A 13343-nucleotide genomic window follows, 5' to 3' on the forward strand; every position below is an offset into this window, starting at 1 on the left:
GAAGTGGCTCTTATACATCTAGTTCTTTCCACATCTCACTATTGTAACTAATATTGTGATGTAGGGACACAACCCATGCGAATTCCAAGCCACTGTATCCAAAATTTACACCGGATGAATTTAAATTCAGTTTTTTGACAAGGAAATGTATATAAAGTATCTTGTTGACATCAGTCAGTGCACTTGCCTTGATGTAAAGTTAAACATTTCGACAGATTTTTTTGTAATATAACATCATTCATTTTCCACACAACTCCAAACTCACCATACAGCCTGGTAGGGATAACGGAGACTATGGACATTTGCTTCCATAACTTGATATCATGGCTACCCTATGTGTGAGAAGTACCACAGGAACGACAGAGATTAGAAAGGAAATCTTGATATTGAGCAAGTACTTGTAGAGTACGTCTGGTGAAATCCATGCCAAATGTCTTTCCTTTCTTAGACTGAAATGTCCACCTTTTTGAAATTTGTTCTGCTAAGCCCTGGTGACTTGCAGCATTACTGTGGGATGATATGGGACGGGATACGTATAATGGAATTTATGCCTCGGAAGTTCAACTCTTGTCTTCAAAGCTGAAGTGTGAACCGCTGGGAAAAATAAACTTTGCTATTTTAAGACAGATTGGAAACCCAGGCAGCGGTTTCTTTAAATAGCAGTTTATGCGGTGATGAATAGTGTTGTTTAGGCTTCAGATGCTGGAAGAGTAATTAAGGACAAAAAAAAATGCACAGATAAAAATATTTTATTCAGTGTATTTGCAGAATTTCAGTTCATTTGATTTCACTCATAAGTTAAGAGGAAGAGTCAACAAAATTAGTTTTCTATAGTCACCACACACTAAAAAAAAAACAATAAAACAGTAAAAAAGACACTTGATATAGAATATTTACACCAATACGGGAACATTTTTACATTAAACTGTCCATAAATGATACTAATGCTTTATACAGAAAATTAAACTTCCAATGACGGACTATTAAAACAGCAATGAAAAATCCCTCTGTGAATTTTATGTCAGGCAAACAAAGGCCAACAACAATATGTATAAAACATTAGCATAGCTAGAAAATATTAATGTGAACATCTGTTGATGGAAGTAATTTATACACACAGGCAGTGTTTGACAACATTTGTTGCCTCAGAAATATATACATACAGCAAATTAAATTGTGTAAAAGCATAATGGTGATCATTGTGTAGTACACCGGTTCCTCCTGTTCAAGTCATCACACCTGGAAGAGCAAAACATGAACATAAGAAACTATGACATTACTTTTTTTGTGTAGCACCTCTCAAACAGAAGCTGAAAAAGTGCTTGAAAATCGACAACAACTAGAAAAAAACAGCGCATTAAAAACACAAGGACCGTGTGTGTGTGTGCACGTGTGTGTGCGTGCATGCGTTTGATGTCATACATACATATATGCATAAAAGCAGTATAACATATCTATATATAAGTGATATTGCTAGTGATTATCGGTTTACCACTGGCGTTCTGCTTATGCCAGGCGCTCCGTTGGATGGCCAATAAGGTGAAGTCTGCTTGTTCTGAAACGGGCCAGCTTGTAGGGCTGCAGGTCTAGGGGCACCGGGCTACAACAAAGAATTTGGAAAAAAAGTATAAGATGATATAAAGTACTAACATTATCCAGCATCACACACAAACCCATACCCAAACCCACAATTTGACAGCTTGCCTAGATTTTGTGTCCACACTGCACACACATTCCTAGAAGCTGTTTCATTCAAGAATATGAATGTGGTCTTTTGAACCGGTATTTCTCCTGACATTATATGTTCCTGGTCTTTGTTTCTCTCGTTATCTTGTCTGTCCATCCCTTCCTGCTGCTGCTCTTTTCTGCTGACTCCATAGGTATCTCCTCATTTCTGCACTTTGACTGATGGAAGTAACTCACAGTGTAAGATAGATAGAAAATCAAGTCAGTTTTGTTTGTATAGCCTGTTATCACAAACTACAAATTTGCCTCAGGGGGCTTTACAGCAACACAACATCCTGTCCTTAGACCCTCGCATCGGATAAGGAACAGCTCCCTAAAAAAACCCCACTTTAACAGGGAGAAAAAAATAGGAAGAAACCTGAGGGAGAGCAACAGAGGAGGGATGTCGCCCCCAAGACGGGCAACGTGCAGTAGATGTTGTGTTTACACAATTTACAGAATACAACAACTGAATGAAGTCACCTCGTCTATGCTGCATGTTGCATAAAGCCGGCCACATTAAGCCAGATGGTATTATGGGGACAGCCATAGAATTATTAGGCCTTGTGATGATCAATAGTTTGAATCCCCTGGTAATTCTGGTGGCAGGCTACTATCAAAGGGCCCTTGAGCATAGCAAGGAGCTCCAACATGAAGTAGTCCACTTGAACTTTTTTCGTTTCCAACAAGACAAAACGGTGGGAGAACGGGGCAACTCTGTGATGTGAGTGTGCATTACCCTCCCTCCTGTCCTCCAGCAGCTGTTATCGCAGGCTATTGTTCTTAGTCAACACTTCTGGTTAAAAGAGTGAAAAACATGATGGTCTGTCTAAGCCAAACTACTATTATGAGCATTAAGCCACAGATTTGACAGGATGTCTTACACTTCCTCTGATGATGAAAATCTTTTAGACATGGATAATTCAAATTTTTCCAGGTGTTCCTTCCTTTCTCTTTCAACAGCTTGTGTTGCTCATTTACTGTTGAACTTTCAACCTCAAAAAAATGTGTAAACATGTCCTCCCCTTACCTGCCATCACAATGAATCCCCCCCCCCCGATAACTGTATTAAATATGAATTAAGTGTACATACTTGCCCACACACACAACATACTGTATATCAAACCAAATCCAAATGCAGGGTCTGTGCCCCAGCTATTTCCATCTGCGATACAGGAAAAGCATGAAGCCAGTTACCTTACAGGGTTGAGCGGTGAGCATCTGGACCCTCTGCTTGAGGGCCTGAACCTCATTCTCCTTCAGAGCTAGTTGGTCTACTTGCAGCTTCTTCTCTTCTCTCAGTCTGTTCTGCTCAATCAATAAAGTCTCCATCTGAACAAAATTAAAATGTACATCAGTTACCCCATATCCATGTTAAAAGAAAGAAAAATAATCAATAAATGTGTTACCTTTCTAACTTTCCCTACGTTAAGTCTCGAGTCATAATAGATGGCTATAACAGAATTTGCTTTATGCAAAATTCAATATGGAAACAAGTAGATTTATAGTTCATGTGCAAGTGTTGTTAGAGTATGGTCCATAGAGTGCATAGATTGCTTGACTTTACAGGATGCCAGTAAGGTGTGTTATGGTTTTGGGGCGCTAGGAGGTTACCATCATGGTTTTATATACAGACCCTGAAACAGTGTCTAGCATTTGTGTGTTCCATGGAACTTGTCCTTGATCCTCTGTCATACCCACACGGATGCACATGTGGACACACACGCACACGCGCACACACACACACACACACGCCTCGTATCCTACCTGTTTGTCATGATTCTGTTGAGCTACGTGCAGCAGCCTCTTGCCCTCTGCAGCTGTCACACTGCGGTTATTTTGACATTGCTGGAGGTCAGAGGTCAGGTGTGAATTCTGGACTTCATTTCGGCTGGACTTGTCCTGGATTTCTGCCACCTGGAAAACAGAGGGGATGATGGATTAATGTTGTTTCCAACTGGGGCTTTTATACATTAACACAATCTCTGCTACAAAAAAAAACTGCTTTCCTGGACAGCACAGACTGGAGTGTGACACAGACGATGGGAGCAAGAGACAGAAAGTGATATAAGAAATAGACGGTGTGTTGGACCTACCCACTCTTGAAGTGCATGCCACAGACTACCAAACTACAGGATAAATCAGATGTTTGCAGATTGTACTTTTTGGGAAAAAAAAGCCTTCTTTTAAACAAGAGATGTAGATAATTTGTTACTCTGAATCTTGGATGAGAGAACAATCTGTTTATTCTACCATTGTTCTCAAGATTACAGTATACATTATGGGGGCTCGAGACAGGGTTGCACATGGTCACTGCTACTCTTCGCATTATACTTCGAACCACTAGCTCAATACATCAGACAAAATGAAGATATCAGGGGCATTACTATTAATGGGGCAGAGCATAAATTGGCCTGTTACGCGGACGACATTTTGATCTATCGAGGGCAACCAACATACTCTTTACCTAAATTGATGCAATCCTTCGAACAATATCAATTATCAGGATACAAGATCAACCTAGATGAAACCCAATTACTTTCATATAACTATAGCCCACCAGGAGAAACTGAAAGTAGATACCCCTTGACATGGCAAATGGAGTCTTTCAAATATTTGGGCATCAACATGCCAAAAGATTTAGCAAAACTATCAGAATGCAATTATTTGCCTTTAAATAAAAAAAAATTAAGGAAGACATAACTGGCGGCCTGTCCAGGGTGTCTCCCTGCCTGCTGCCCAGTGACTGCTGGGGTAGGCTCCAGCATCCCCGCGACCCTGACAGCAGGATAAGCGGTTTGGATAATGGATGGATGAATAACAAGATGGAACCTAATTCCCTTCCTTAGTCTCAGCTCAAGGATTGAATCCATTAAAATGAATATATTGCCCAGACGACTATATCTCTTTCAGACCCTACCTATAAAGATTAGTCAAAACCAGTTCAATGAATGGGACAAAATGTTATCAGGGTATATATGGCAAGGTAAAAGACCTAGGGTTCTATGCAATATAATGAAAGAAGGAACACTTCAGTTTTGAAATGCTTAAAGAGAAACACAAGACTTCTATCAGTATCTGCTGATGCGACATTGTTAATATGAAGATGAAAAATGTAACCGAGGCAAGTACATGTCTGATAGAACTGTTTAGAAAAGCATGTAATTCAGATATTGATAGTAGAATCATTTCATGCATGTATAAGGGTCTGTTAAATCTTAAAACACATTCAACTTTATATATTAAAACAAAATGGGAGAAGGAAGGAGGGACAATTATATCTGAGGAAGAATGGACAACAATATGGAGGTATCGATGGAAGTGTACTAGTTCGCAGAAATGGAGGGAGTTTGGTTGGAAAAACCTGATAAGGTATTTTATTACACCCGCTCACAAATCACATTATGATAATAACCTCCCTGTTTGCTGGATAAACTGTGGAAACCAAAATGCAAACCATATTTTCAGGGATTGCCTCATTATCAAAGACTATTGGAGAGCGATACACAATGCCCTACAAGACATCTTTAATTAAATGTGAAATTCTCCTAGAAAGTAAGACCATGTATTTTGCGTGTATACCTCAAGAATAGTTGAAAAAAGGTAAATATTTAATGAATATACTGCTTGTGGCTGGTAAAAAGACTCTCACCCGTAAATGGTTATCACAGGAGAGCCCAACCTTAAACGCATGGATGGAAATTACAATGGACATTTATAAAATGAAGAGGATAACAGCACTTGTCAATCATAAATTGGAACAATTTGCTTTACACATGCAAAAAAAAAAAAAACTATATAGCACCCCTGATTTTATTTTCACAAATCAATGATTATGGTGTAAAGAAAAGATCACTCCCTACCTGTACATAATTTTTTTCCTCTTTGTTTTTTTCCCTATAAGTGTATTAAAAAAAGGATTTAAAAAAAAAGCACCATCATATAGAGCAAAGACGTTCCCAAAAATGCTTTCCTAAATGAGCCTGGGAAAGAATATTCACATTTACCTCAGAATAGCTTGATTAAGGTGTGTCGGGGATTCTGTGAGGATGCATTGTTGTCCCAAAGCAAACGACCAAAATATGAAAGTAATCCTGGATGTGTAGCTGTTTACACCAAGATCATTCATTTATGTACGCAGGCTATTAAGTCAAAAAAAAATGCATCTTTGACAGGTTGCGTTTACCCAAGATCTCCAAATGAGCATTTGCTCTTACCCTAGCCTAGCTCTTATTTTTGCTTTGGTTATGCCACAGGAACTTTTCTTTCGGTTTCTAGGTTTTAGTTGTAGAATGGGTCACTTGGTGACTCTTTCAAGGACTGACGATGTGCTGACGGACTTTTGAAGCATTAATGTCACAAATGCTGCAGAGATGATGCTGTGCTTTTGTTAAGTCATTGCTGTTTTAGTTCTTGTTTATATATACGTATACGCATACGTATACGTATACGTATATATATATATATATGTATATATATATATATATATATATATATATATATAAAACCAGCAGTCATGGCATGAAGCAGGCTTGTACTGTCTCATAGAGAATTTATTTGACTCACTGGAGTATTTTGCCCCTTATTTGTTGAGCACTTTCCCTACCGTTGAGTGTTTCTTTAAACAAAGTTTTATATATAGCGTTTTTTTCCGAAACTGTCAATGGTGTTGTTATAAGTGCTCAACTAATGAAGAGCGGAATATCAATACAGATGCAGGAAAAAAAGTTTTAATACAAAGCAGCACAGGCCTGTTTCGTGCGTCGCGCACTCATCAGCTGCTAAATCACCAGCTGTTAAGTCATTGCTGTTTTAAAACAACTTTTAAAACATAAGCTTTTAAGAAATATATATATAATAAAAGCTTATGTTTTAAAAGTTGTTTTAAAACAGCAATGACTATTTTTTAAACAGCAATGACTCTATTGCATTTGTTGTTTTAAAATGAATGGACTAAGACCTTTTGCAAGTTCACGCCGAAGCTTTTTATTTATCCCACATGCCAAACTCCCTGTTCATACATTAGCAGCTGATGAGTGCACTAAACAGGCCTGTGCTGCTTTGTATTAAAACTTTTTTCCTGCATCTGTATATATATATATATATATATATATATATATATATATATATATATATATATATATATATATATATATATATATATATATATATATAAATCTTTTGTACTTTTGTACTTGTTCTCGTTCATTTGTATTAATTTTCCTTAAATAAACTCAATAAAAACTTAGATAAAATAAAATAAAAATAGAATAGACTGTGTGTTGGACCTACCCACCCTTGAAGTGCATGCCACAGACTACCAAACTCCAGGATAAATCAGATGTTTGCAGATTGTACTTAAAAAAAAACCCAAAATAACTTCTTATAGACAAGAGATGTAGATAATTTGTTACTCTGAATCTTGGATGAGAGAATATTCTGTTTGTTCTACCGTTGTTCTCAAGATTACAGTATACATTATGATGGGCTGATGAAAATATGGATATTTGCACTGATAGGTCTCTCAAAGATGGAGATTACAAGTTTTTTGGGGTTCAGAATCATTCCTCTAATGCTCAGACACCTTGAAAAATGACTATGTAGATGACCAAATATTCAGTTTATAGCATATATAATGTTGAACTAGTGTCATGTAGTTAGATCATGAACATTTCTCATCTTTTTTAAAAAAATCTTTTTCTTTTTCTTAAAATAATTTCACCTGCTTGAAAATTTACTGATGAGGAGGTTTAAAAAAAAAAGGCTTGGACATCAGTAGTGATTGCACATTATATGGGTAGTAAATGTAGCCTATGTTGACATTAAAGCTATATCAGCGCTTGAAATGAGCCAGTACAGTTACGTTGTGTTGACTCCAACAGTTTACTAATGGGAGTACTGGGACTTTTTCTTGCATACCGCCACTTTTCCTAAACTCAAGGTTCACCAGCTTCTCTCTCTGATTTGCTCGATGCCATCAACAGTCACTTTTTTTTTTAAAACGTTGTATTAAATGGTTATTGTATGAGATGCTGTGAGATGCTAAGTCACCGTCAACATTTGCATCTTGACTTGAATTCATTGCCACTTGCATAGTAAGCATAAGAAGGCATAGCATAGGAAAATAATTTTTGGATGAAGGATTAGACATACATAAACTTTCACACCCAAGAGACTTTACCAAGACAATCAAACACTGTAGTCATTATTTGTGACTAATCTGTTCACTGTTCACGATTGAAATTCGTGTCCTCTCTATTGCAGAAGTACATGTTGTGAAAATCAGAATATCTCTTTGTGTCTTGCACATCTAAATTCAAACAAGAAGAGTAACTGGACTTGTTTTTTCCACTTCAAGCACTGCACTGTACCTAAGTGAAATGTTATTTCAATGATAAGAAAGCTACTTGCCAAGGATATGTGCTCGGCCCGTCGGGTTGCCCTGTACCTTACTGTATCAGCAGTTTCACGTAGTTCACCCTTGTTGTGACTCTGCCTCCAGCTCAGGGGTCATCGGTCTCTTTTGTGAGATTTATGATGAACTTTGTCAAGCATGGACTTCCTCCCTGGAGCAACTGGATTCCTACTCTATATTTTCTCTGGAATATTCCTTTATCTTTAAAGGAGGGCTACCCAGACAGGAACTGGCATTGACTCTGAACTTCAAGCAGTTTTCTTGCAGTATTGACCTGTATATGCTCCTGAATCAAGTGATTGGCAAAGTTGACGTATTTGAAAGAAATAGAAAACCAAAGAATCACACCTATTGAGGAAATATGATAAATGCACACACACCTTATTGCCCACACTGTCCAGGTACTTCTGAAACTTGTCCTCGACGTCTCTGGACAGGTTAGTGCAGCCGTTTCTTATCCTCTCCATCTGCTCCTGCTGCTTCTCACAGGTGAGGTGAAAGGTCAACTGGTGGGGAAACAGGTTGTTGATCCGAGCTAGGAAACTACTGGTCACTGTTTGGATACCCTCCAGAGACTTGGCAAAGTCCTCTTTACATTTCCTGTTTAAACATCAATAAATTCAAAATGAATAATATTTCTTTTTCCCCCTCATAAACACACAGAAAGGCACAGCCAGACACACATGCTCGCAGCACCTGGTGTAGGTGACTAGCTGCTCCTTCAGGTTAATGTTCTCCTTGCGCAAGGTTATGGCATCCTGGTGGTGTGTGTCACGGTCCACGAGGGCGTTGTCTCTTTCCTGGGACAGATAGTTAACCGTCTGGGTGAAGTTGGCCTCTATGAGGTTTATCATAGCTCTCTGTTGGGTGTTCAGGTTCTGCAAAGTTTTAACCTCACCTGCAGGATTTAATGGTAAACAGTATTATCACAGGTATGTACAAACGGGCAATTAGACTATTTCTAATTTAAACTCTAATCTCTAGACACAAATTCCATGACTGCTGTGGGCAACATTAATTATGCAGTGAATTACATTAACAATGATGTCGTTTTTGTGAGTTGTAACCATATGATAGCAATAAGACTTACATCTCAATTCAAATGAGAAATTATCAGAAGTGATGAATTAGAGTACATACTGTTGGTAGCAATGGCAAAAGGGTTGTGGACCGGGTTGGTGGGGCATTGCAATACTGGTGGGGCACGTGTAAGCGCTAGCCTTTTATCCACCTCACACTGGGCCTACCAAGAGAGAAAAGACATTTCCCATAAAGACATGAACCCATAAATTCAATTGGCAAAGGCAAACTGTTCATTTATCCAGAAATTACACTTAAAGATAGTAATTAAACAGTCAGCGAGTTATGCTAGTGTCCACGGTGACCCCGACCAAACACTCAACAATAACCAAGGGAAACAATCTTATTATCAAACAATCTTAATTTGCAAAAGAGTGTCAGTATAAACAGAGCAGAGTACTTTTACATTCCTTTTTGTCCAGAGAAAAACAAAACAGCCAATCATTTCAAGACTTTTAAGTGGATGTGTGGCAACTCGCTTTAATCTTATTGACCAGTTGATACATTTTGCTTTTGAACTCACGAATCACTCCAGAAGTTATTACTCACTATTTTCTGCTGCAAGGCTTGGAGCTCTTTGGCTGTGCCATTGGCCGCCGTCTTCAGCTTTTCTACCTCCTTCTCGAGGGCACTCTTCTCTGCAGTGCGGGCTCCCAGCTGTGCTCCCAGCTCTCCTTTCTCTTTGTTAAGCTTAATGCTGTTCTCACTCAGCTTGTTTAAGTTCAGCTCCAGCTCCTTCATAGGTATAGCAAATTAATAAGCCTCGTTATTGTTAGTGCTATATTTTTGCCATTGTTACAGTTACAAAATGCTCTTAACGAGAAAAGCCATAGAGTAAAACAGTAAGATATTCAGTACAACAGTAAAATAAAGGTTAGAAAAATAAGAGTCAAGGTTTTCACTCCTACAAATGTATATCTTCTCAAGGTGTATGGACACAACAAACAAACATAACAAGGTACTTTCCACAATTTGAACAATTATGAAATAAATCTGCTCTGTCGCACAATATCTTCTTGTTTTTGTCTCTGTGTACATGTAAATACAGCCTAAAGACTGACCTTGAGCCTCTTCTCCTCAGCAGTCTTCTCCGGTTGTCCGTAGACCAGGAACAGCACCAGGCTGACGATGATCAGAGACTGGATGAGAGAGGAGAAGAAGAAGACAATCTTCACATAGTAACCACAGCTCTTCCTATTGGTCCTGTGCAGGGGCTCTCCGGCTTCCAGGCCAAATTTGGCCCGTGAGTAACTGTTGCTGTACATGACTGTCAAGAGGTGAAACTGTAGCAGAGCTGATGCGAGCTTGACACAAATCTTTAGTTGTCAATATTTGTGGGGTTTCTCTCAAAACGTGCCCCTTGTGGCACCTTGCTCAACAGGTGCCGCAGCCAGGTCACTTCCAAGCTGAAATGAAAAACCCTCTTCTAGAGTTCTGCTGCAAGAGATGAGTGATGTAGGAGAAATGCCATGTATGGATGGATTGAAACACTGACCCTTAAGTGTGTAAATGGGGCCATGTTTATAAATGCTGCCTGGGAGCACACTTCCAGTCCATCCTGGACCACCCACCCCTCCCACACTGTCTCCCTCTCTCTTCCTCCCTCCCTCCCTCATCCAACCTCATCACAACCACATTTCTCCTGAGCCGCTGGAAGTTCACTTCACCCTGTGGTCACAGAGCACATCAGGCATCAATCTTACGTGATTATGCCCTGTGACTCCTGCTGAGGCTACCAGGGTTTGCATAAGGATCATGAGTTACAGCGGAAAAAAAGAGATACAGAAATGTGTGACACTGATCTGCATTGACAGCGTCACTGTTTGCACCAAATGAAAATTGTTTGTGGACATGGCTGAACAAAAGGGAATTATTAATGGTAACTAATCTTTACTCTCACATGGGGGAAATCACAAATGTATGAACATGTTATGATGATGGGGATTCAAATACCATATGGTAGGGCCACACTGCAAATGACTGTCTCATTGCTCCCCCGGCTCACAATACTGGAACAGTATGGCGTCGGTTGCAATGCCGGGAAGGCGTACAGTGTCAACTGATGAACATTTCAAAATATTGCATGACTAAAAAACACAGCGACCCATTTATTTTCCTGCACAACATTAAAGACACCAGGAAAGATCATCCCTCGGCGTCAGAGGCAAATATAGCTACAGCTGAATGTCGCAGAATTCCCGATCACATTCCAGTGACCGTGGACAAACAATGTAATCCACGTATGGGTTAAAAAAAACAAACAAAAAAACCTGCAAAAACAAAAACTCTAGCATATCCTGTTCCAAGCAAACACGGAAAGGAGATGTAGGAGCGGAGGAGTGAAATAATGAAAACAATAGGGACCTGTCATTCTTCAGGGATGAGGGAATAACAAATATTCCCTGCAGTACAGGAGGCAAAGGACACGTCTGATCCCCCCCGCCTGGCTGTTTTTTGCAGTGATGACGTGAGGAGCAGTCGGGTCTGTCTGGGAGGGGTGTGAAAGGGGAAGAATCCTCTGAGCCCGGTGTTTTCCTGCTCCCCCATTGTCTCCCTGCCAACCTGTCTTCACCGGAAAACCTAATTTATTAAGGTATTTTAGAGCCGCACGAGTCAAGACCTGCAACATCAAGAATTGGAATAAGTCTGATGAACTTCTGAACAAAAACAGGAAACTTATTGCTTAAAGGCCAGTATAAAAACACTTATTTTAATAACTGGGCATTCAGATAACTTTAAACATTTTTAACCCTTGAATTATCCATTTTATACTTGGCTACTCTCTATAACCATATAGTTGTTATAGCTGAATATCCATGCTGGGATTGAAGTGCTAGAAATCCCTGAATTTGTAAAAATGTCTCAGATACACCTGAGCAGTCACTGATACTGACCTTCAAAGGTTCTGACAACTCTTGTAGCTTCTGGCAAAAGGTGGTCATGAAGTCTGACACATGACAGGGTGGCATAAAACATTACAATCCCTCAATATTGTCAAACCAGCACGTAGTGGTATCCAACAATGGACACCATAAATATGAAAAAGATGACCTTGCCCTAATCTTGCAGAATTTTTTTTAGTCTGTTATACTGTCATCTACTCTAGACCAACAACGTTATGGCAAGAGAGTATGTGCTGCCATCACCTGGTGAAAATCTGGGAAACACAAGCAGAGACCCTTAATCCATTGATGAGCCTGCAAAATTTTCCAATTAAACGGGCATCTTTTAATCACAAAAGACCTTTAAAATTGAATCTGTACAAATAAATGTTTCTAGTGCAGTTGGAATGGCAGTACTAGGAGCCATTTTCACGATTCAATGCATCCACTCCACAGTAGTAATTGTCAGAAACGGATCTAATCAGACAACCCGTACAATGCTGTACATTCTTTCATTGTCTCTATAACACAACAGCGAGAAATAAAAAGAAAAAAGATGGAAAAACAACTCTTTATGACATGAAAAAAATAGATTGGGTTTTACAACATGCAATTAAAGTGGAAGTTAATAAAGATAACACTACAGAACGGTCGTTTTCAAAGCAATCCTCAGAGGCCCACGGTACTGATGGTTTTTTATTCTGCCAGGTAGCTGATTATGTTAATTTTGACCGGATGAAAGATGCAAATGAGCAGAAGCGGTCCAAGTACCAGAAGCTGCTGGATCAATGCCGGAAGAGAGGCTGGAAGGTGTGTTGTGAGCCCAGTGAAGTGGGGTGTAGAGGCTTTGCTGGCCGCTCACTGTGCAAGGTCTACACTCTACTTGGCATCACTGGAGCTGCAAAAAGGAAAGCCATCAAGTCTTCCATGGAGGCTGCAGAGAGGGCTTCCAGATGGCTTTGGATGAGGACAAGTGATCTGTGGGCCAATGCTGCTGGGACACAAGCCAGGGCCTGATCAACCCTGACTGGGTCGCCCGAGCAAGGGTGTATGATGTTGTAAGACCCGAAACACCCGAGGACCTCAGGAACCATCACTGATGATGTGTCCCAGTGCATCCTAGGATGCATCTTCGAATCATGTTTAGTTGTTGTGTCATTTATTCCAGCTACCTGATCAGGGTTTTTTAGCTGTGATATGACCAGTGAACATAAATAACTACCTGGCATCATAGAACCAAC

At 39.6% G+C, this 13343-nt stretch overlaps 1 protein-coding gene across 1 annotated transcript; it reads right to left on the minus strand.

The window, feature by feature from the left end:
• Positions 1 to 827: 827 nt before the first annotated feature.
• On the minus strand, positions 828 to 10518 carry plvapb (plasmalemma vesicle associated protein b). The gene is made up of 9 exons (XM_056276780.1): positions 10282 to 10518; positions 9770 to 9955; positions 9281 to 9383; positions 8837 to 9038; positions 8521 to 8740; positions 3493 to 3642; positions 2923 to 3057; positions 1493 to 1600; positions 828 to 1239 (listed from the first exon to the last, which is right to left on the minus strand). The coding sequence occupies exons 1-9, from the start codon at positions 10483 to 10485 to the stop codon at positions 1234 to 1236; spliced, it is 1314 nt and encodes a 437-aa protein (XP_056132755.1). The 5' UTR covers positions 10486 to 10518; the 3' UTR covers positions 828 to 1233.
• Positions 10519 to 13343: the final 2825 nt, after the last annotated feature.

The sequence above is a fragment of the Lampris incognitus genome, chromosome 3 (assembly GCF_029633865.1).
Source record: "Lampris incognitus isolate fLamInc1 chromosome 3, fLamInc1.hap2, whole genome shotgun sequence".
NCBI lineage: Eukaryota > Metazoa > Chordata > Actinopteri > Lampriformes > Lampridae > Lampris > Lampris incognitus.